Source organism: Mustela nigripes, chromosome 14 (genome assembly GCF_022355385.1).
Source record: "Mustela nigripes isolate SB6536 chromosome 14, MUSNIG.SB6536, whole genome shotgun sequence".
NCBI classification, from domain to species: domain Eukaryota; kingdom Metazoa; phylum Chordata; class Mammalia; order Carnivora; family Mustelidae; genus Mustela; species Mustela nigripes.
In genome coordinates, this window is record NC_081570.1 from 27,113,731 (window position 1) to 27,137,208 (window position 23,478).

Consider the following 23,478-nt stretch of genomic DNA (forward strand, 5'->3'; position numbering starts at 1 on the left):
AAGGTTTTATTTATTTATTTGAGAGAGAGACACACAGAGAACATGAGTAGGGGGAGGGACAAATGGAGAGGGAGAAACAGTCTCCCCACCAAGCAGGGAGCCTGACTTGGAGCTCTATCCCAGGACCCTGGGATCATGACCTGAGCCAAAGGCAGATGCTTAACTGACTGAGCCACCCAGGTACCCATGGAGTTTGTAGTTGAGAAGTTCCTAGGTAGGTGATGGTCTGGAGGCTGCACTTTGAGAACTGCTATTGACTTGCCTTCAGAATGTTCCTACTTTTCTTTGTCCCTGCCAAGCCTTCATATTCTGTTGTTAATAGTATATAATGAATTGGTCTCCTTGACTGACATTTAATATTAATATAACTGTCATTTATTGGGTACCTCTTATGTACAGTGAATTGTGGTAAGCACTTCATGTGTGTTCTTTTTTTTTTTTTTTAAAGATTTTATTTATTTATTTGACAGGCAGAGATCACAAGTAGGCAGAGAGGCAGGCAGAGAGAGAGGAGGAAGCAGGTTCCCTGCTGAGCAGAGAGCCCGATGTGGGGCTGGATCCCAGGACCCTGAGATCATGACCTGAGCTGAAGGCAGAGGATTTAACCACTGAGCCACCCAGGCGCCCCCATGTGTGTTCTATTTAATGCTTAGAATAACCCTATGAAATAATAATTATTATTGCATTTGTCAGAGAGGAGGCTTGGAAATGTTAAATGATTTCTTTAGTGTCAACCAAGCTAAACACTCAGGGAACTGGGATTCAGACAGATTGGCCTGATTCGAGTTTATGCTCTTAACCATTATGCTCAGTTTTCTCCAAGTCATCCAGTGTTCCTAAACAGCCGATGAATTTATCCTATCACTTCTCTGTTCAGGAATGTCTAGTGGCTTCACATAGTCTTGGGTTAAAATTCAAACTACTTAGCAAAGCAATGAGCCATTATTAACCCCTAGTAGGTTTTCTATGCTTTCATTTAATCTGTTATATTTTTCACAACAGTTTTATGAGGCTGGTCTTATTAGTAACTTTAGTAGATTTGGAGAAAATGAGACTTGGAAGGGCTAAGTAACTTGCTTACAGGAATACAACTAGATAAAGCTTGGGTTTATATCCAGTTCTAATTGATTTCCATCCTATATATTTTTACCATACCGTTTTGACTCCCTATATCTGACTTCTAAGACAACAAGGCAACCATTATGTATGATTATTTACTTGTGGGTTCTTCTTTAGCTAGTCCATATTCTTATAATCCTGCTTCTTTGTAGGACTGAATTCATCTACTCTGTCTGTACCAGTTCCTGAACTATGTGTCTGCTCTTCTCTGGTGGTCTCAACACTGTCTGTTGTTGAAGCTCACAGGGGAATTCCTGTATCCTCCTGATCCTGAAATTGACCTTACTTTGGGCATTGTGGTTTTAGTGATATCTTTGTGCTTTGTTTCTGTATGTTGATATTAGGTCTCTTTATACATAGGAACCAGGTGAGTGCTCTCTGCTGATGCCAAGCCTCCTGGCCAATTTTTTATAGCAACATATCATGTGAACTGAGTATAAAGCTGATTTTGACAGAAAGGCTGTGTCATCTCTCTAATGGTTGCATGTCTGTTTATAAAGGGAGACTGAGCAAAAATCCATATTACAAATGGCAACTCTTTAGTTCACAAAGATGTGACTCAAGAGGAGTTATGTCTCTTTGTCTCCCTCCATATCCTGTGCTTAGATCCTCCACTATGAGCTGCTGGCCATTCGTGATGCCTGCATCAAACTGGAAAAGGACTACCAGCCTGGAATCACTTATATTGTGGTGCAGAAACGCCATCATACCCGCCTTTTTTGTGCTGACAAGAATGAGCGAGTGAGTGAGAGATCAAGGAAACCACCCATATCCTCTTCCTGTCTCCCTTCTCTTAATATGGAAGAAGCCCTTGAGATATATCGGGATTTAGTCTTTGGTTTGTCTATCCTCCATAACCCCTTCCGCTAGCTCTTGTCCTTCCTCTGCCACCTCTTTCCCTTTTTTCCTTTCTCCCCGCCTGTCCTTATACTTCCTCTCCCTCCTTTTAGCTCCCTGGCCTATAGACCATATATATGGATCAGTTCCCAGAAAAGAGAAGGGAACTACTATTTATTGAACTTCTCTTATATGTCAGACACTGTGCAAGGTGTCTTCCTCACAGCAGCCCTGTGAGGTAGGTACTATTATTACCTCCAGTTTAACCTCAGGAAGCTTAAATGACTTACTAAGGTCATACAGCTAATGAATGGTGAAATCAGCACTTACTGAGAACAGGAACTTCTGCTTTACTTTTGAGATTCTGGTGGGGTCAGTAGAATTGAGTTGGGGCCCTACTTAGGGTGAGGCAGATCTTGGGATCTTGTTTGTCTTTGTCTCTATACAGATTGGGAAGAGTGGTAACATCCCAGCTGGGACAACTGTGGACACCAACATCACCCACCCATTTGAGTTCGACTTCTATCTCTGCAGCCATGCAGGCATCCAGGTAGCTGGGCTATCCAGGGGATTCCAGTGGGTCAAAGATGAGTTGATTATTCCCATTGCCTCTAAAATACAACAGCCATCACAGAGGGCATTCAGAACAGGATTATTCTCTTAATAATCCCTTAGCGTACTGAACAGAAGTACATTTTGAACATCTTAGGGGTGCCCATAACAAGAGTGTTTTATGACATACTTGGCTTTGTGTCTGCCTTTTTGTGGGTGGGTCTCCAACCACACTCTTTCTTTCTTTCTTTCTATCTTTTTTTTAAGATTTTATTTATTTGAGAGAGAGTGAGAGGGCACAAGCAGGGGGAAGAGCAGAGGGAGATGGAGAAGCAGGGAACCTGATGCAGGACTCAGTCCTAGGCCCTAGGGATCATGACCTGAGCTGAAGGCAGACATTTAACTGAGCTACCCAGGTGCCCCCAACCACACTCTTAACAGAACAGTGATCCTGTTTCTTAGCACTGGCCATCTCTTCTGCCCAACCTGGGGCCCCCTCACCTTCCTATCTTCCCAGGGCACCAGCCGACCATCCCATTACTATGTCCTTTGGGATGACAACCGTTTCACAGCGGATGAGCTCCAGATCCTGACGTACCAGCTGTGCCACACTTATGTACGATGCACACGCTCCGTCTCTATCCCAGCACCTGCCTACTATGCCCGCCTGGTGGCTTTCCGGGCACGATACCACCTAGTGGACAAGGAGCATGACAGGTGAGGCCTGGAATCAAGCTGGCTTCCCTTTTGCTTCCAGCTCTGGTACCACATCTCAACTTTCCTTGGGCAGAAGGAAATGAATATTGTACAATATGATACCCTTGGGCTCATCTGCCAAAATCTGGGTTGGGACTTTCTCTTAAGTTGGTAGGGGAATTGGTACTCTGGATGGGGGAATGGATTAGCAGCAGCTCAGTGCACCAGGAAGGACTTCTTTCATTTTTGCTTTTCAGTGGAGAGGGGAGCCACATATCGGGGCAGAGCAATGGGCGGGACCCCCAGGCCCTGGCCAAAGCCGTGCAGGTTCATCAGGATACTCTGCGCACCATGTACTTCGCTTGAAGGCAGAACGCTGTTACCTCACTGGATAGAAGAAAGCTTTCCAAGCCCCAAGAGCTGTGCCGCCCAAATCCAGAGGAAGCAAGGAGGAGGAGGGAGGGTAGGGAGGATTCAGAAGGCCTTGTTTCCTTCTACAAGGGGGCAAAAGGGTGGGGAACAGGGCCAGTAAGCCAGACCACCAGCCGGAAATCTCTGATGTCCACCTCATGACCCCCACCCCTCACCCCATCTTGTCACATCTGGCCCTGACCCCACTGGACCAAGAGGGGCAGCACTGGTGCCCACCATACACACAGGTGTCTCATGTGACTCGCAGTGCTAAAGACTCATGCCTGACAACTTGGTAAGGTCGGCTCTGCAGCCTCGCGGACAAAAGCTGGTAGGTTTGGGTTTGATACTTTAGATGGGAGTGTGAGGGGCTTGAGAAAGTGGGTGGGAGGAGGGAAGGATTTTTTAGGAGCCTTAATCAGAAAAGGTCTAGATTTGTTTATGAGGAAAAACGAAACCAGACCCAGATCAATATTTTAGAATACTAGATGTTTTAATGGGTTGAAAATCCAGTTTGTAGGAAGATTTTTAATGCTAATGATTTTGGTTTCTCCTCCCCCAGCTGCCACCTCCCCTTTCCCTTATTCCTTCCTCTCCACCTTTTCTACCCCACCTTACACCTCCTCCCTGACAGACATCCAGCCCCTAGTAAGACTTAAGGCACTATGGCACTTAGCTCTGAAGTGACACGACCCTGTCTTCCTTCCGCCTACTGGTGGGTAACCAGTGCCTTCCCTGTAATGGTAATGCTGCAGAACTGCAACCTTTTGTACCTTTCTTTAGGGGGTGGGGTGGGGGTGGGAGAGGAGGTAGGTGGGGAAGAAATACCCCTAACCCAACAAGCCTCCAGCCAGAGCGCCAGCTATTTTGCATTCAAAGGAATTGACTTCCATATTCATTGAGCTTTTAAAAAGATCACAACCTCAAGATGGTTAAAGTCCATTGACATTTGCACTTTCAGACACGACAAGTCTTGGAGCTGCTGAGGTGACTGGCCCCTGGCCTTTCCACTTAACATTTCCTTTTCTCCCTGTCTCCCAGCCTCCCCACCTTCCTGGGTCTGGAGTTACTTTCATAGCATTTCTCAGTCTTGGCTTCTTTTTTCCCCTGATGGTCAAGTCATTTATGTTTCAATATTTCTTAACTGGGGTGTCTTATAACAAATGATCTTTAGTTCTAAAATAAGAAAAAAGAGCAAAAACTAAATGTTATTTTTATACCATAACTTGAGTCTATTGCCAAAATCTGGAAATCCCTCCCATGCCCAGTAAGTTTACATCCCAGAAACATTGAGCCATGTACTTGACTTATTCTTTGGCCTGGCTAGGTAGAGGGTGGTTATCTCCCTATGGAGGAGCTCAGGCTCCAGCCTTCCCCTGTGCAGATAATATCTTTTTCTTGCTATATGCTCCCTCCTCTGCACTGCCCTGCACTCTTTCCTGCAAGTGCATCTTCCCTTTCTCTGGACTGTCCTCTGACACTTTGGCTCATCCCAGATTCCAGTGTGTCCTGTGGACAGGCTGGGGGATTTTGCTGCTTCCTATTGCTTCTGTTTACACAAATGAATTTTTCCCAGTTTCCCACTAGGGCATGTGAGTGGGTGGCATGGGCCTTTGTTTTGTTTTGTTTTTTGTCTCCCTGGATAAAGATGAGGTTTGGCTGTCTTGCAGAACTGGAAAAGTAGGGGGTTTCTAGCTTGGTGCCTGCTGGCTTTGAGGCAAGGCCCCCTCTTTCCTTAACTGTTCATTTTTGTCCTATCCCACTGCTTGGGATGAGGAGTTGCAGCTTCAGTGTGGAAGTTCCTCTTTTTGAGGAGCCTGGGCTTGGGTTTGCCCCAGTCTGGTGATGAAGCCATGACACTTTAGACCTAGCTCAGGCTTGGAGGCCGGCCTGAATCCTGGCCTGTGTGCTTAGAGCTACTATTTCCCCTTCCCAGCAGCCCTTGTACAGACCCAGATTTGCTATGCAAAACAGTCTATCCCAGATTCTGTTCTGGTTGGCTACTTTGTTCAGCGACTTCACAAAACGTAGCACAAACATTGATTATGGAGAAGGCATCAGGACTGTTGAGTAACTCCTCTTCTACTTCTTTCCTACTGGCTACAGCATGGGATGCCCCATGGGCACAGCCCAGCTGAAGAACAGAATGGAGGGCTCTGGGAGGAGGCAGCTCACTGGAGAGCCTACATTCCTTACACAAGTGCCTAAAGAGAGTGATGCCAACACTCCATCTGCCCTGTCCATCGCCTTCATATACTGTCTACTTCATGTTCAGTCACCCTTTGGGGAAGGGAGCTCTCTTGGGACAATGGGCTCTGCATGTTCTCTTCTTGGGTGCATTTAGGGGCTGGGATCAGGGCACTGTTCCTGGAGGGTCCAGTCATTCACCAGCATTTGCAAATATCCATAGGGAGCTGGTGGTAGCCACCTACTCTCAGCAACAAGTTTATGTTCTCTCCTTTTTCTCTCTTTGCCTCACTCTCTCCATTTGGGTTTTGAGCTGGGGCCTGAGATGCATTTTTTAGCCCTTTGGCATTGCACATGCCATTCAAGAAATATAAAGCAAGAGAAGTGGTTTGGGTAATGGCGAGAAAATGACTTCTTGCTCTGATTTTTTTTTTTTTTTAATCTTTGTGACTTGAAAAATACCCCTGACCTTGAGGATTATTCTTGTTTGAAAGATGGTGCATGCAGATTGAGAAGTGGTATTAGCAGCAAGCTTTGGCTTTGGTTTAAGTGGTGCTTCTTACTTGTGCTCTGAGGAAGTGTTGGGGGGACCCCAGCCTCATCCTCCTAAACAGGTCTCTTGCTCCCTTTGTTCTACTCTCTTGCCTCTCTTTTCTACTTCCCTTTTCCCTGGCTCCTTTTCCTTTTTTTTTTTTTTTTTAATTCACTAAGTTTGTTTGCTGGCCTGCCTACCTATGTGATGATGAATTCTCTGCATGGCTATGATAATCCCACTGTTAGCTAGCAAGGTCAGGTTTAGTTCTTTGGCTGCAGAAGACAAAGAATCTGTTTCCCAAGCCTTGGTAATGTTCTCTCTGGGCTTGATTGCCATCAACGTTACACAAGGGCAGCGCAGCAGATCTGCCTACCTGGCATGAAATCAGGAGGGCTTCTGACAACTTCCACATCTGTCCATTCCTTGGAGCTGTTTTTTCTCATTGCTTTTTCTAGATCTGGTTCCATTTCTCCACCTCGGGCCTCCCTTTTCTGAGGCTGTCATAGGGTTGAGCTACTTGGTTTCCAGGATTGGAGGGTTAGGGGGATGGACATAGGGGAAGAAGAGAGTGATGGGTAGAGAATGGAGAGAATTTGGATAAAAGATGGGAAAGAGCACTGTTCATTGATCATTTTTCCAGTCCAGTCTGATCCATTGGGGGTTGAGGTGCTACTGTTGAACTCGGGTTAAGCCTGGGGCTATTGTTGATGGGAACTTAGGTTTAGAATAATGTTGACAATGAAGATACCTAAAAGCATGAAACCTCCCTAAAAAGCTCCTGGTTCCCAGCTACTAGATAGCTCCACTGTGGCCTCCTCTTTGCCTAAGCAACAATATTCTTGGATGGGTTTTTTTTGTTTTGTTTTGTTTTGTTTTGTTTTGGAGGGGGTGTGTGTCCAGAATGCTGTAAATGAGGCTAGCACTCAGGATGGGCAGCCACGGGGACATTTTGAATTCTTAGCTGGCCCATCAGATATCTATCTGCAAGGCTGGTGGGGCTGTATTTTAGACCTGGCATCATGTGTAACGAAGAATGGAAGTTCCTTCCCCTTCAGGGTGGAAAGTCATCTCAAACTAGCCAAAATGCAGTTTTGGAAACTACATTGGGGGAAGTTACTTTTAATATTTACTGGGGCTAGGCCAATCCAAGATGGTAGCTGGGATGGCTTCCTTCTTAAAGTCTGATCATGGCAGGGATATGCAGGGCACTCTTTCCTATTTAGCCTTCTAAGCAGATTGGGGAGATGGGATTCTCTGGTTTTCTCTTTCCCCCCTTTTATTAGGACTTGCCTTCTCCCTGGGCAGGGAGAGAGGCTAGGTTGGTGCTCTCCCCTTAACTCTATTCCTACTGACTTAGAACCTCTGGCTGCTGTTTGGGAGCCTAAGAATGGGAGTGGAGGGAATGGGCTCAAAACAGAATAAGGTGGGGAAGGCAGATTTCCTTCTTTAGAAAGGAAAATAGAATACCCTCCAAGGATTGTGCAAGTAAAGACAATGTGTCAAATGCACTGAGTCCCCTGGTGTAGTAGCAATAAGGAAAAATGAAATGACTTTCCTGTGCACACAGTCCAACCTGATTGGTGTGTGATGTTGCACTTAGCAGCCATCTGGTGGGCATGTGTGACTACTCTGGGTTTCACTTTAGTTTCTAAACTTTTTATCCCTCTCAAGTCCAGCATGGATGGGGAAATGTCCCTGAAGCCCCACAGCTGTGTACTTGTTTGCATTTGTTTCCCTTTGAGACTTGTGTTTGTGTCCTGCTTTGAGCTGTACCTTGTCCAGTCCATTGTAAAATTATCCCAGCAGCTGTAATGTACAGTTCCTTCTAAAGCAAGCAACAGCAGCAGCACAATTCTGTGTTTTATAAAGACAACAGTGGCTTCTGTTTCTAAAGTGCGGTCTCTCTCTCTCTCTCTCTCTCTCTCTCTTTTCCCTCCCATTAGCAAAGAAAACTGTTGGGATTAATTATGTCTCCGACAGATTTTAGAGTATTAGATGGTTATAACAGCAGAACCATCGCTTCTATAGGAAAGTGGATTAAAAACAGCAGAGTGTTGAAACTACAGATTATATGTAACCATACTTCACAAGGCCTCCACTTACTCTTCATTCAACAAACCGTGCAAAGTACTGTGTCCAGTAATATTGTCGGGGGAGAAAGGAAGCACAGTTCAGAAAGGAAAAAGACCATGTCTCTTTCCTTAAGGAGCTTAAAGTTTGGTTGGGGGGATATGAGGGGCAAATTGGTTCCCTAGCCCAATGATGAGGGACAGAAACAAGGCGGTAAAGCTATAGTAGTGAAGATAGGAAAGGGAAGATTTTTGAGATACCTCAAAGAATTAATAGTACTCAATAGATGATGGAAGGGAAAGAGAGTAGAGGCTAATAATGCTCAGGTTTCTGCTTGAGCAATGAGTATATTGGGACATTCTTCTATCCAAGACTGGGAGAGAAAGGAGACTATAGAAGAGAGCTGGTGAATTTTGTGAAGACAGGCTTGTTTAGACTGAGTTTGGAGGTTCCCATGATGCAACAAGTTTAAGGTTTCCATTAAACACTTACATTTTGGTGCTCAGGGAAGACTACAAAACTGCAATTGTAGATAATGGCATTCATACTCCTATAGATGGTAGGTAAAGCCATAGGAATGAACAAGATGTCTTAGAAAAAGAGTAGAGCAAGACAACATAGTGTGCAACTCCAGGAAACACAGTTTAAAGGATGAGAGGAAGCTGAACCTAAGAAGACTGTTAAGTCACTAGTAGATAACTTGTATATTTTTTACTTAATAAAGTGGGAGAAAAGTCAGGAGAATGGAATAGGATCCAAGAAGGGCATAATTTTAACAACATGAACTGCTGTCTTGAGGAGGAGGTCATTTTTTCTACTCAGTTTACCATCCTCCACCCCAGTTTCTTTGGCATCTTACAACTATATGGTCATTCTCCAGTATTTCTTGAAAATGAGCTTTGAAAAAAACCCAATTTAAATAAGGCTAAGACTAGGATTTCCAAGTTGTTCACCATAACCTCCACCTCCAGCTTCCTCCTGTCCTCAGGAGATACTTGTAAGAATAAAATAAACAAACCTAATATTGTTCCTAACCAGTGTCCTAGATGTTGTTCCAGTGCACTCACTAGAACTTAGCAGCTGACTTTATTTTCATGACTTGTTTTACCCAGAGCCTATGAATTCCTAGGAACAAAAACTACATTCTGTTCATTTCTTGTCATCTCAGGGCTGTAGCATATATTAAGGGATCAATATTTGTGAATAGAATTGAAATGATCTAGTAATTGTGGTTCATGAATACAGAGGGGGAGTCAAGAAGTGATATTGAGTGCACAAGATGGACTCAGCATTCCTGACTCTTCAGGTAAGTAGAAACTCAAGATTACCATCCTCTTTTCTTACTTTCACCCCGACTTGGAGGTTCTATGGTTTTGTACCTTAAGCTGATGGTACAGTTGTCAAGCATGCAGCTTCCAGCATTCCTGGTATTGCTAGAGCCCTGTTATTTCTGTGTACTGCGGGAAGATGGATCAGAGATGGATTCTGGCACAGGGCCTACTGGGAAATTTTCAGTGACAGCTAGTGTGTACATCAATGGGCCTAGCGTTCCTCTGGAGGCCCAGTGTTGTGACTTTCAAATTCCAAAGCTAACCTGTGTCTACCACCTGTCAGATTTCCTTGGAAGCAATCTAGCCATATTGAACTCCTTTTCAACAGCAAGAATTGATTAGGTTGATCAAACTTGAGCAAATTGGAACATGTAAGAGATTTTCCCAGTTGAAATAAAACTTAATCTATAACCCTTAGTGAAGCAGAAATAAAATATTTAGCAGAGTAAGTGGGAGGATGATCAGTATGACACATTTTGCCATAAATTTCAGTTTTAAAAATGATTGATATTCGGAAGGTCTCAGAATTTGGCTCTTGGTTGCTACTCAAGAGAAAGGTAGTGAGCTCCCAGTATCCTGATTTTTCAGGTCCTAGAGGTCGAGGTTTTGAGTCCTGGCTTATCCTAACGCCCCTGGACATTCCTCTTTAGTATTGGTTGAGCAGTCTTCCCTTTGCCCTGTCAATTGGCAACATATACTGCAGCACATTCTTGTCTGGGAATTACCTTGGAGCAAAATGAGGCTGGGTATTTGTTGAGAATCTTTTGACTTAACAAACCCCAGAATCTCATGGCAGTTAGGGTGGCTAAAAGAAAGGGTTATAGTGCAAAGAGGAGACTTTAAAGATCTGAGCCTGGGCCATCCCTAGACTGCTGTCTACTGCTTAAATGGAAAGTAGCATTGAATTGTAGCAAATAGATCCCCCCTATTTGATTCTAGCTTTCAAGCCAATTTATTCCTCTGGCTACAGGCTTAGGAAACCTGGCAAGCTTAGATGTTGCAGAGTGTGACAGAAGCAATCCTTTAAACTGGAAAAGTGGACTTCCTGGGATACATTTAAAAGTTCTCCACTTAAGAGCCACAGCTGCCTTCCCCCAGGTATCATATCAGAGTTTTTGGAACTCTGTGGTTTACCCTACAGGAATACACTGTCCCTTTGTTCTAGACTGCAGGACCTTCAGCACTCTCCTCTTGGCAAAGTCTTATTTGGACAATGAAGCCTTGTAGGACCTTTCTAGGGAGCCCTCCATTCATTTTCCCCACCTTCTGAAGGCAAGCTTTCCCTCTTAAAAGAGACAGTGGGAGTTCCCAGCCATGTTTTTGGAAAAGACCAATGGCTTGTTAAGAGAAGTGATCTGACAAGGAGGAACTTGGATACTTTGAAGTATATGAATAGGTATAGTCTCTGTTATTTAATTGCATCCTCACAGCATTCACCTGAAGTAGTTTATCTGTTACTTTCAATTGCACATAACAAGCCACCAATTAAATTGGTTTAAATAAGAAACCTGTAACATGACAAAGAATTTTTTATTTAATATGGCTCCAAGGTTTGTTAATGCAGTGATTAAAGTGATAATACCAACAAAGGTTCTTGCAGTGACTTTCCTCTGCTATTCTGTGTTGGTTTATCCTCATGTTAGTTTGCCTCAGGGTCCCAAAGTGGCTACTGTAATTCCAGGAAGGAAGTGCTGACAGAATAATGTGTAACAGAAAAGGTACTAATTTTTCCTTACATTTCATTTTAAAGTAAGGAAATCCTTGGAAGCCCCAGCAAATCTGGCCTCCTGTCTTACTAGAAATGGGTCATCTTCTCACTCCTGTCATTGGCAAAGCAAATGAGATCATCCATCATGAGTGGCTTAGATTAATTAGGAGTTACACTCTGAGCAGTTATCCTGCTTCATCAGTCTGGTCTGATGAGGGCTCCTGGGTAGGTATCCAGCAGTGTCTTCTCTACTTGGGTATTCTGACTTTTAGAGATGTAGGTTTAGAGTGCCTTTTGGAATCACATCGAATAGCAGAGGGCCTTTAGTCTAAGCTCTGTCCCTATGGGCAGTATGTTTTATATTGTGTTCTGCTGCAATACAAAAGAACTTTCTGCTATGTAAAAACTCCTGATGGTCTGAGAGAAGAGATTTGAATTCGAGTCAAATTGAGTAACTTCAGCCCACATAAAAGAGAGGATTCTATCCAGTTGCTGTCATCATCCAGTGGTGGTGTTTCTCTAGCTCAGGAAGCCTAAGAATGCAACTTTCAGAGGCCACTGATTTCCTTGTCCCTCAGATGTCTGTGCTATTTTATAGTTCTCCCTTCTGAAAGCAACCAGTGCCACAAAGGATGAGGGCAGAGTTTTAGCCTGCTTCCTGAGCCCCATTCTTGAGAGCCCACTTACTCATCCATTCATCCCACAAATCAGGGAATGTTTCAATGTCACAGGCACTGGCACTGTTCTAGGCATTGGGGCTATGACAAGATAAAGACCATGTTCTATGGCATTAAGAACCAACTTGTTTGGGAATGAGGTTATCCAAAAATAGGGTGTGCATGTGGTTGGGGGAGAGCCTCATACAATTTGCTTTTGATAGAATAACTGGACCTCTTGCCTTCCCACTTTTTGATATTCTACAATTAACGTACCTTTTACATGGGCTCACTCTGAAGAGGTGGTGGGGTCCCTGAATAGCAGAGGTAGATGGGAAGGCATGGTTGATACTAAATCATACTGAATTGGGAGATCAAAATCCTGCTTAGTCAAGGTCAACAGAGAAGAATACAGCCTACCCCAAGGGTTCATCGCCATCACAATGACTATTCTGGGAGAGGGCAAGGCAGCAATCACTTAGGCAATCAGTTCCAGAATGGGAGTTTGAGGGTGTGATTGATTTTACCCTGTCGGGATGCTGCTACTGACTTGGATTCCGTATATCTACGTATTGAAAATAACTTTTAGGATAGTGTTTCATCCTGTGACATTTAATATTTTGAAATTGATGTTCTTAAAGGGTTAATGTTGGGAAGAAGTGAGGCAAAAAATCAGGCAGATGACAGTTTGAATTCCATCCATTTATGAAACGTTTACTGTAAGGTAGGTGCATCTAATAAGTGTTTTAAAATGTTAATGATAGTAAGCTTTATTCACTAACATTTAGTTACAGAGGGTTCTGGTTTATGTACATTCCCTAACTTAACAACAGTTATGTAAGATGTTAGTCTCTCCATTTCTCAGATAAGAGGCTCAAGTGACTGATCGAAAGCCCCACAATGATTGGGGGGAACTGAAGATAGGATACATTTTCTTTTTATCCCAAACTTTAAAAAATGAAATACTTTGATTTTTTAAAAGTTTGAATAACGTTACTGATATTTAGGGACTTGGGCAAAAATCATGAATCTTCAGTCTGAATAGTATCACTTTTTCATTAAAGCGACATATTAAGGACCTGCTATTTCCTAGTGAGTGTGCTGGCCATGGTAAGCTTATAAAATTTACAAGCTAGTGCAGGAGGGGGCACACAAACTTGTTTAAGTGAAACAAATTACAGATGGGGAGGATTATTAGGGGAATGCTGTAACAGAAAAACGGGCCTCCACCGTAGATAAGTAGTCCGGAAAAGACCTCTCAGATAAATCAGGCTGAGATACAGAAAGAAGTGGACAGGGGAGGGAAGAAGAGAGGGTGAGAATGGAGGGAAAGGAGAGGTTCTGTTCCTTGCCAAGAGAACCAAGAGCAGAGGGGAGCCAAGTCGGAAAGGAATGCGTTTTGGCGGTAGTGGGAATTAGAAGCAGACTAATATAGCTGTAGTATAGTGATAGGGAAAGTCTTGCTTGAGAAATGAAGGGTCCGTTTACGCGGTGCGTTTTGGCTCTGCAAAGAGTTTGATCTCAGTGTGACACGCTATTAAAGCGTTTTAAACAAGGAAATTACCCGAAGTGAAGTTTGTGTAATGTCTCGTTTCTTTTTCTTTTCTTTTTTTTTTTTTTTTTTTTTATTTTTTTGGGGGGAGAGAAATCAGGGGGGGGGGGGGGGGGGGGGGGGGGGGGATGCAGACTCCCTGCTGAGCAGAGAGCCCCAGGTGGGTCTCTATTTCGGAACCCTGAGATCGTGACCAAAGGCAGAGGCTTAACCCACTGAACCACCGGGCGCGTCTAATGGCTCGTTTCTTAATACTCTTCCCCAAGCTAAATTGTACAACCCTCGCACCCGCCCACGGTTGTCAAAGCAACAGACTTGGAGTGATCAATTGCGGTGGTCATTTGACCGCTTACAGAGGAGGTGGCGCGAGGTGCCGCCCAACCTGGGCGGGGCGGGAGGGCTCCGTAAGGAGGGTGGCTCTTCCCCAGACGTGCTCGTCCCCGTCACTCCGCTGCGGGTCCCAGCCTTGCACCACGGACCCGCCACGCTCCACGCACGCTCCTCCCCAGGTAAGCTGCACCGCCCTCTGCGACGTCGCCTCCGGCAGGCACCGCCCCACGGTGGGATGGTGCTGAGTCCAGCTCCTCCGGGTTGTCTCCGGCTGGCACGGCCCTGCGGCAGACGGTGGGAGGGCCCGCCCACCGCGCGTGCCCCAGGCTCCGCCCAGGCTCCGCTCCCCGGCACCTCCCCCGCGTCTTCCGCGCCGGCTGCGCCCGCACCGACGTCGCGCCCACTGGGCTTGGGGCGGAGGAGCGGAGAGGCGAGGCCTGGACGTCTGGCGAGCCCGGGCAGCGGAACTGACGCCAGCGGGCTTCCGGGGGCGGCCCCCGGGGAGGTCGGCGGCAGCGCCGCAGTCGTGGAGGGGCAGTGGGAGCGTAAGCGGTCGCGGCGACGCTAAGTTCCGCACGGGCTCTTTCTCGTCTCACGCTTCCCCTTCCTCTCGCATAGTCGCGTGCTCCCTCCCCACGGCGGCTCTTCCCGACGGGATCTTTCGGAGTGCGGTTGCTGAGGAGAAGCCATCGCCACCTCGTCTTGGGGCCGAGTGAGGGTGCCTGTCGCGCCGCGTCGCCCCCTGCGCTGCCTCCTTGCCCCCAGAGGTGGGCGCTCTTCTCGTTCGAAGCACTCCCCCCAGCTCCATGAATGGAAATCGGCTCCGCAGGTGAGCAAGTCCGAGGTGCTTGGCCCGGCGTGGGGGGGGGGTGCCCCAGAGCATCGTCTCTCCCTCCGCCCCAACCCAGGTGCGCGAGTTGAGCGCGGTCCGGGCGGCTCCTCCTCCCGCCCCCCGCCCGTCCCTCCTCCGCCTCCCCGCAGCCCCGCCGCAGTTCCCCGGGGCCACTGAGTAGGCAAAACTGTGGGGAGGGGACAGTGCTTAAAGGATTGAAGTTTGGGGTTCTCCAGACGATATTACTCTATTTTCTCGAGTCTAGAAGGGTTTGTCGTCTGTTTTGTTATTCCGATTGAAGGTGTAACGGTGTGCGCGTCCTTTAACCGGGTTGTGTGTCCCAAGGAGGCGCTGGGCGGTCGGCTCTCTTACCTCTTAAGGTAGTTGTGAAGCGACATGAAGATAACGGTGAGAATTAAGTTTGAGATAGGTGTAAGCGCAACGTCAAATGCAAGATGGCATTTCCTCCATCTCCGAGTTCTCTTCTGATGTTTGCGGCAGTATTGTATATAGTTGCCTAGGATTTCGAAAATGTCATATTGGTCCGAATTACTGCTTACGTGAGGAGGTGGATCTTAAGATTGCTGACAATATATATTTTTTTCATTCCCTATACCCTAGAGAAGCGGTTATTATATTCTTGGAAATTGGGGATTTAAAAAAAAACTGCTTTCTCTCCTTCGGAAAACGGCAGTCTTGAGAAAAATTGCAACATGGGCAGTGCTTAACTTGAAAAAGAATTACCATTCTTTATGATTCTGAAGTAATTGATAGAGAGACATAAAGTAGGTGTTACATAATGGTTTGCTTTCCAAAGGGTCATACTTAATATGTTAAGTTTGATGGTGTGTGCTTCATCCAGATGGTAACACGTTTATAAGTTAATTTTCAAAACATTGGGGGTGGGGGATGGCTTGTTACTGATAGGATCACAAATTCTTGAATTTCACATCTATTTTTGCCAGTTTGGGAGGTACTTGAATTTAAGAAAAACTTAAATAATAAAGGAAACCAGTGACCTAACGATAATAAAGGATCTGTTGATTAGGTTAAGAAGTATAATTGTCGATTGCCTCAGTGGCTCAGTCGTTAAGCATCTGCCTTTGGCTCAGGTCATGATCCCAGGGTCCTGGGAACAAGACCAGCATCAGGCACCCTGCTCAGCGGGGAGTCTGCTTCTTCCTCTCCCACTCTCCCTGCTAGTGTTCCCTCTCTCCTTGTCTTTCTGTCAAATAAATGAAATCTTAAAAAAAATTTAAAAAGTATAAATGTCAGGAAATGCTGACAAGAACAAATTTGTAGAGGTAGGATGGGGAGAGGTGATTATTGCAACTTTTAGTATGTGAAATTTTCTCTGATTCTTTTTCCTGATTCTTTTTTGTATGCTTCATTTTTTTTAATCTTCATATTTTTAAAAAATCTATTAATTGTGAAGTTTTAGGCTTTCATTTGTTTATCATTGATTTATATATTTCTGAAACTGCCCTGCCTTTGTTTTTTAATTTTGTATCATACTGTTTAGAATATGATGGTCTAGGGCTATAGATGACTTTTATGTAACTGTCCTGGTGTCAAGCCTGCAAAAGAAAACATGAAAGTTAAAAAATGTATTAATCACCCTGAGTTTTAAAGATAGTTTTGAGGGTTTTCAAGTTTTTTTTAGTCTTTTTCTCTTTTGGGCTTTTTGTATGCAATTATGCCCCAGTGTGTGGACAACGTCTTAGAAAATATTTCTGAAATCCAGTCACCTAGCCCACTGGTCCAACTACCCAAGTATGATTCAGTAAATGCTTCTGTGAATTCTTGAGCTATAGATAAGTTTTACATCTTGTTTTTGCTTATGCCATTGCTGAAATATATACCCATTTAACTATTTTCATATCTGGGGAGGTAGAATGAGATAATATCAACCACATGCTTAGATATCTTGAAATTCAAAGTTTGCTCTTCAGTGTAGTTTATACATGATTAACTGTAATGTAATAATGAAGATAAAGTATAATATGGCTCAAAATTGTCATCATCAAAAACAGAATTTTCATTCTTCCTTAGGCTTACATACAGTTGTTACGCTGCATATGAAATTGAAAGCATATTTGGGCAAAACATGCAACTGAGTTTTAAGTGAAGAATTTGACAGATATCAGGGCACCTGCTTGGCTCAGTGGAGAGTGAGACTGTTGCTCTCAGGGTTTTGAGTTCAAGCCCCACACTGGATGTGGAGATTACTTAAAAATAAAACTAAAAAGGGAATTTGTCAGGTACATACTTTGGTTTAAAATATTTTAGACATGGGTGCACCTTGATGTCTCAGTCCATAGAGCCCAGGACACTTGATTTCATTTGTGAGTTTGAGCCCCACCTTGGGTGTGAAGATTTCCTAAAAACATTTTTTTAGACATAAGTGTTCTCTGTTAGTTTGTTGAGTCAGTGTTGGATCTTTGCACCAATTTTGTTCTAAGGTTTATGTGTGTGTGTGTGGAGATTCTTAGGTATTACCTTATGAAAGGATATTTTAAATTTTAGTTGTTAGGAAGATACATAGAAAACTTTATTTATATTGGAGGACTTGGAGTTAGAATACAAATGCCATATAATTGTTTCTTGGTGAATCATTCCTCACTAAAAGTTATTATGTCTTTTTTTTGCATGTAATATTTTAAGTTATTTTTTAAGGTGTCTTGTACATTGTACTGATTTAGAACTTTGTGAACTTTGATTTAACCAGAGAAGCTGGCACAGTTTTTTTTTTGTTGTTGTTGTTGTTGTTTAAGATTTTATTTATTTATTTATTTGACAGAGACACAGTGAAAGAGGGAAAACAAGCAGGGGGAGTGGGAGAGGGAAAAGCAGGCTCCCTGCCAAGTAGGGAGCCCAACATGGGACTTGAACCCAGGACCCTGGGATCTTGACTGGAGCCAAAGGCAGACACTTAATCAACTGAGCCACCCGGTGCCCCAGTTGGGAGAACTTCTGATGAAACCCTATTTTTTTTAATAGTTTAGTTATATTTGGACTGAAAGTGTATTTTAATTCTAAATAAGTGTGAATAGAAGCAGCAGAAATTTTCATCAAGATATCAAGTTCTCCTGAGTAGTAATGTTTTAGAACCTTACTACTCTAGTATGTATTTTTAGGTGAAGTCAGACTATTGTTGAGGGCAGAAGAAATTGTCATCACCTACCAATGGAAGAAAAACGTTTACTGTTACTTTAATGATATGCAAAGTGATTTGATATGTTTGGGTAGTTGTATACAGTTTTGCAGGAGTGAATAGACCATGTTTCTTAGTGATACTTTTTTTTTTTTTTTTAAGATTTTACTCACTTATTTGACAGAGAGAGATCACAAGTAGGCAGAGAGGCAGGCCAGAGAGAGAGGGGGAAGCAAGCTTCCTGCTGAGCAGAGAGCCCAATGTGGGGCTCCATCCTAGGACCCTGAGACCATGACCTGAGCCAAAGGCAGAGGATTAACCTACTGAGCCACCCAGGTGCCCTCTTAGTGATACTTTTAGGTTCATGTTTGGATCTGCAAAGTGATTTTAAGGCTCTGCATTTTTCTAATAATAAAATCAAGGGTCGCCTGGGTGGCTCACTCCCAAGTGTCTAAGTCTTGCTCTCAGCTCAGGTGTTAGTCTCAGGGTCATGAGTTCAAGCCCCACATTGGGCACCACACATGGAACTTACTTAAAAATAATAATATTAATAATAATAAATAATCTGGAAAAATCATTTGAGAATAAATTCCAAAGAACAAAAGTTATGTGTATGGAAACTAGGTTTGAATATGAGTAAAAGTTGTGGATTCAAAATACTAAAATATATAATGCCATTAGGGTCTCAGTTTAGTATTTAAAGTAATCATTATGGGGTGCCTGAGTGGCTCAGTGTTTAAGCGTCTGCCTTTAGCTCAGGTCATGATCCCAGAGTCCTGGGATCAAGCCCCGCTTGGGGTTCCCTGCTTGGCGGGAGGCTTGATTCCCCCTCTCCTACTGCGTCTGCTTGTGTTCCCTCTCTTGCTGTGTCTCTATCAAATAAATAAATAAAATCTTTTAAAAAATAATCTTTTTTAATCACTTTGGGGTATATTTTCTTGCTTTTAGATTTTTGTCTTGAAGAAAAATTGTCAAAATGCTGCTCTGTCTGGAGGGCATGAATTTTGAACATGCAAAAGGTTTTTCTGCTTGGTTGCCACTAAAATTTTAACTTGTACTGTTCTTAAGTGGCCATCATTACTTTTTCTCTACTATTTGCTGCTCTTGACCGGCAGTGGGTCTTAAAAATATGCAAAATTATTTTGATTTTTGTTTTAGAATTGGATTAATTATTTTTTTTCTCCTGAGGGAAAATTGAAAAGGAGGCAAGAAACAACTTTGTTGTTCTAAACAAAGACTTAAAGGAGAAAAAGAATATGTAGGTAGCTCTCAAATGTAATTTGATTAACATTGATGGAAACTTTTAAACTTTATCCATGATTCCATTACCCTGATCACTCTTTAAATCTCTAAGCCAGATTTCAAACAAATATCTATTTTTTAAAAATTAAGGAATTAAGTAATTTAGGAAAGCTGTTAGAATAAATGAAATTATTTCAAGATGCTGCTCCCTTTTGCTCTTTTGGAGAATTTTATGTACTAAGTTGTGAATTTAGATTTAGCTTATATTCATTTATGTTTTCCAGTGGGAATACTGTGTTTGTTTGGTTCTTTCTATAAGTGAGGGCTGATAGCATGCGAAGAGGCCTGGGGCCCTGTAAAGGGGACATTTCCTGGAAGAGTTCTCTGTTGTATATGGAAAAACTATAGTTTAGAATTCTTGCTGTCATAAACTATTGTATTCTGGTTGAAGACTGCTTTTTTCATTTTATAGCCATCTTTTTTCACACAGGTTCTTATAGTCTTCAGATATCTGAGGGTCTGTCTGAAAGATGAAGTAAATATTTTGTTAATCTAACAAAACATTTTCTCTTATAATACTTAAAATTGGGATCTAAAATAATTTACAAGGTTTCTTTTTGATAGATGGGAGAATAAGGTAAGGTGATAGTTCATTTTGGGGGAAGATAAAACTAAAAATATCGTTTATTTTAGAATAATATCCTTCTAAACCTATGTAGTCTCAGTTTGTTGGGATAAACAGCACTCACCAGACATTCCTACTTCTAATTCAGTTGTCTAGGATACCCAACAGACCCCCATTCTTGGCTCATTAACAAAACAGATGTGAGAAAGAATATTGTGTGGTTTTTCAACCATAATGGTAATGCTGTTAAGATACATGAACAGCCTTTCTGTATTTGGAGTTTCTGTAGTTTTCTGCCATTATCTGTGTTAATATTAATAACTTTCTTTGGCTACCCATTGCTTTAAAAAAAAAAAAAAAAAGACTATTGAGATTTAGCAAAACCATGTCATACAACTGATGTTTTCTCTTAATGTGGGCTTTTTGTCCTTTGATTACAATAAAATTTATTTACATTATTCTGAAATAATAGTGAAATAATTTGGAAGAATTCTTTATTTTGACATCAGCCAGTTTTTTTCCTATATTGTTTCTAAGTTGTCAAGTTCTCAAGAAATCAGAAGGTATCTATAGAATATAAATATGGGATATTTTTATGTTTTTCATTTGTGGAAGAAATTTTGCAAGAAAATGTTCTCAGTTGTTGGCTTATATACATAGTACTATTTTTAAGTGATTACCAATACTTGATATTTTAACGGATTTCTAAATCATCTGACAAAAGAAGTTCATTAGTGTATCTGAATTTTTAAAAAAGTTTAAAGAATAGATTGAAAAATGGGTTATACTTTAGCAATGAAGTAATTTTTTCTTTTTTTAAAAGAAACTTCTGGTTTCTAAATTAAGACTTGATTTCTATCTATATATTTAACATAAGAGTGGCATTCCTCTAAAGTTACTCAAAAATTTTCTAAAATTTTTGCTTGGCTGATCACTGTTTTTCAGAAGCTACCCAGCCTTTAATTATGAAATAATCTCAAGGCATTTCCATAGTGCAGGACCTACTTGGGTAATGTGCTGTCTTGTTTTCAAGGGGCAAAATGCCTTTTTAGCAATTGTTCCTCAGTACTGCCATCTGAGAAATTTTACCCTTAGCAGGCTGAATTTCTAGAAGTGATTATTTAGCTATAGTGAAATACTAAATGTAATATGGTAGGGGCGCCGGTGAGGCTCAGTTGGCTAAGCGACTGCCTTAGGCTTGGGTAGTGATCCCCGAGTCCTAGGATGGAGTCCCACATGGGCTCCCAGCTCTGCAGGTGGTATGGTTCTCCCTCTGACCTTATCCCCTCTCATGCTCTCTCTCACTCTCTCAAATAAATTAATCAAAAAATAAATGTAATATGGTAATATGTGCCCTGTTTGTACAGATTCATTGAGTGAATAGGTAGAACTAGGTGGGAGGTTACTAAAATCTCATGCTAATGTTTAATGCTTAGCCTTGTGGGTTTATGTAGTAAACAGGCATTTTATTATGTCAAATTTTGACACCAACCCAATATATTTTTCCAAAACATATCAAATTTTTTCTTGGGTATAAAAATACTTGTTTATTTTTAAAATGCAAACAGTATAGGAAAGTCTAAAATAGAAAGTGAAGGGGCACCTGGGAGGCACAGTGGGTTGAGCCTCTGACTCTTGGATTCAGCTCGGGTCATGATTTCAAGATTGTGAGAGATGGTACCCCGCAGTGGGCTCCTTGCTCAGTGGAGCCTGCTTGTGACTTTCTCTCCCTCTGCCCTTCCCTTTGTGCTCTTTCTCTCTCAAATGAATAAATCTTCAAAAAAAAATAATAATAATATCCCATCATCTGGATAAAACAATTGCTAATTTTTTCTTGTATATCTTCCCAGACATCCATCCATCATATTAATTTTTTTAACTTGTATTTTATACTCAGTAATGTATCTTAGATATTTTTTCCATAATAATGCTTACATTTTGGGGCGCCTGGGTGGCTCAGTGGGTTAAGCATCTGCCTTCGGCTCAGGTCATGATCCCAGGGTCCTGGGATCGAGCCCCGCATCGGGCTCTCTGCTCTGCGGGGAGCCTGCTTCCTCCTCTCTTTCTCTGCCTGCCTCTCTGCCTACTTGTGATCTCTGTCTGTCAAATAAATAAATAAAATCTTTAAAAAAAAAAAATAATGCTTACATTTTTACAGCAGTATGATAATCTTTACTCAGTACGTATTTAACCAATCTAATTGATGGTAGTTTAGGCTTCTTTCTTTTTTGCTTTTCATTATAAATAAAACTCTGGGGAGACCTGGGTGGCTCAGTGGGTTAAAGCCTCTGCCTTTGGCTCAGGTCATGATCCCAGGGTCCTGGGATGGAGCCCCCATCCGGCTCTCTGCTCAGCAAGAAACCTGCTTCCCCCTCTCTCTCTCTGCCCAACCTCTCTGCCTACTTGTGAGCTCTCTCTGTCAAATAAATAAAATCTTTTTAAAAATAAATGAGTAAATAAATAAATAAAACTTTTGTAAGTATCCTAGTATGTACGTTTGTATAGTGGTCCAGTGATTGCTTTAGGATAAATTCCTAGAAGTGGAATTGAGATGCATTCCATGAATATTGAAGCAGAAGTTCCCAGTGAAAATCCGTTATTTTCATAATAGGCTATAGTATAAGCTGTAGTTGATTTATTCACTGCTTTTCATCATTCACATTTGCTGCAGGCTGTTATTTAGCTTTGGACTCAAAACTAGTACATGTTAAAAAAAAAAAAACCCAAAAACTAGTACATGTTAGACTGTTAGGTCAGTGAACAACATATACACAGATACCCTTTGAATATGTATTGTTTTATATTTGAAGTTTAATGTTGGTTAGTTGATATTAGCCCATACTTCCTATAGCTACTGAAAGAAACATTTGAAGTGGAGTTTCCAGATAGTGCTTTGTATTTCTGTGTAATTACATCTTCAGATCCAGTGGGCAATATAGGTATTTGTTAAATAACTGAAAAGTGTTTCACTGGGTGTATAATTTGTTGTATTCATTAATTTACATTAAAATATTTTTTGGATACTTGATGATTTTATAATAACAGTAGTTTATAATAACAGTAGTAGTAGTAGTTACATTGCTTATTCATGAAAGTTTTTGGTTTTTTTGCCATTTTGTATAAATAGCACCCAGCAAAATAATGGGGGGAAAGATTGGCAGTGTGATGTAGTATACAAAGCATTGATTTTAGAGACAAATCCTGGCTCTTAAATTAACTGACTTGATAATGATGTGTCACTGTAGATTCAGTGATTGTAACAAATCTACCACTGTGGTGTGGGGATATTGATTGGGAGGCTATGGGTATGTGTGGGCAGGAGGCATATAGACAATCTACCATCTGCTTGATTTTGCTGTGAACCTAAAATTGCTTTAAAAAATAAAGTCTAGGGGTGCCTGGATGTCTCAGTTAGTTGGGCGTCAGACTCTTGGTTTTGGCTTGGGTCGTGAGGTCAAGCCCCATGTCAGGCTCTGTGCTCAGTGCAGAGGTAGCCTCAAAGATTCTCTTCTCTCGCCCCCCCTCTGCTCCTTCCCCTGGTTGTATATACACATGTGCACTCTCTCTCTCTGTCTCTCTTAAATAAGTGCAAATATATATATATATATATACATATATATATATTTTTAAAGATTTTATTT

At 42.3% G+C, this 23,478-nt stretch overlaps 2 protein-coding genes across 4 annotated transcripts in view; both read left to right on the top strand.

Moving 5' to 3' along the window:
- The window catches only part of LOC132002195 (protein argonaute-1), a 37,873-nt gene extending 28,432 nt beyond the window's left edge, over positions 1-9,441 (top strand). For both annotated transcript variants that reach the window (XM_059377244.1, XM_059377246.1), the window contains exons 16-19: positions 1,726-1,860; positions 2,405-2,506; positions 3,026-3,225; positions 3,462-9,441. In XM_059377244.1, coding sequence (XP_059233227.1) covers positions 1,726-1,860; positions 2,405-2,506; positions 3,026-3,225; positions 3,462-3,570 — 546 coding nt within the window. In that variant the 3' untranslated portion in view covers positions 3,571-9,441. The remainder of the gene's footprint in view (positions 1-1,725; positions 1,861-2,404; positions 2,507-3,025; positions 3,226-3,461) is intronic.
- A 5,286-nt stretch (positions 9,442-14,727) lies between these two features.
- LOC132002197 (protein argonaute-3) overlaps positions 14,728-23,478 on the top strand; it is a 125,850-nt gene continuing 117,099 nt past the window's right edge. For both annotated transcript variants that reach the window (XM_059377247.1, XM_059377248.1), the window contains exon 1: positions 14,728-14,813. In XM_059377247.1, coding sequence (XP_059233230.1) covers positions 14,795-14,813 — 19 coding nt within the window. In that variant the 5' untranslated portion in view covers positions 14,728-14,794. The remainder of the gene's footprint in view (positions 14,814-23,478) is intronic.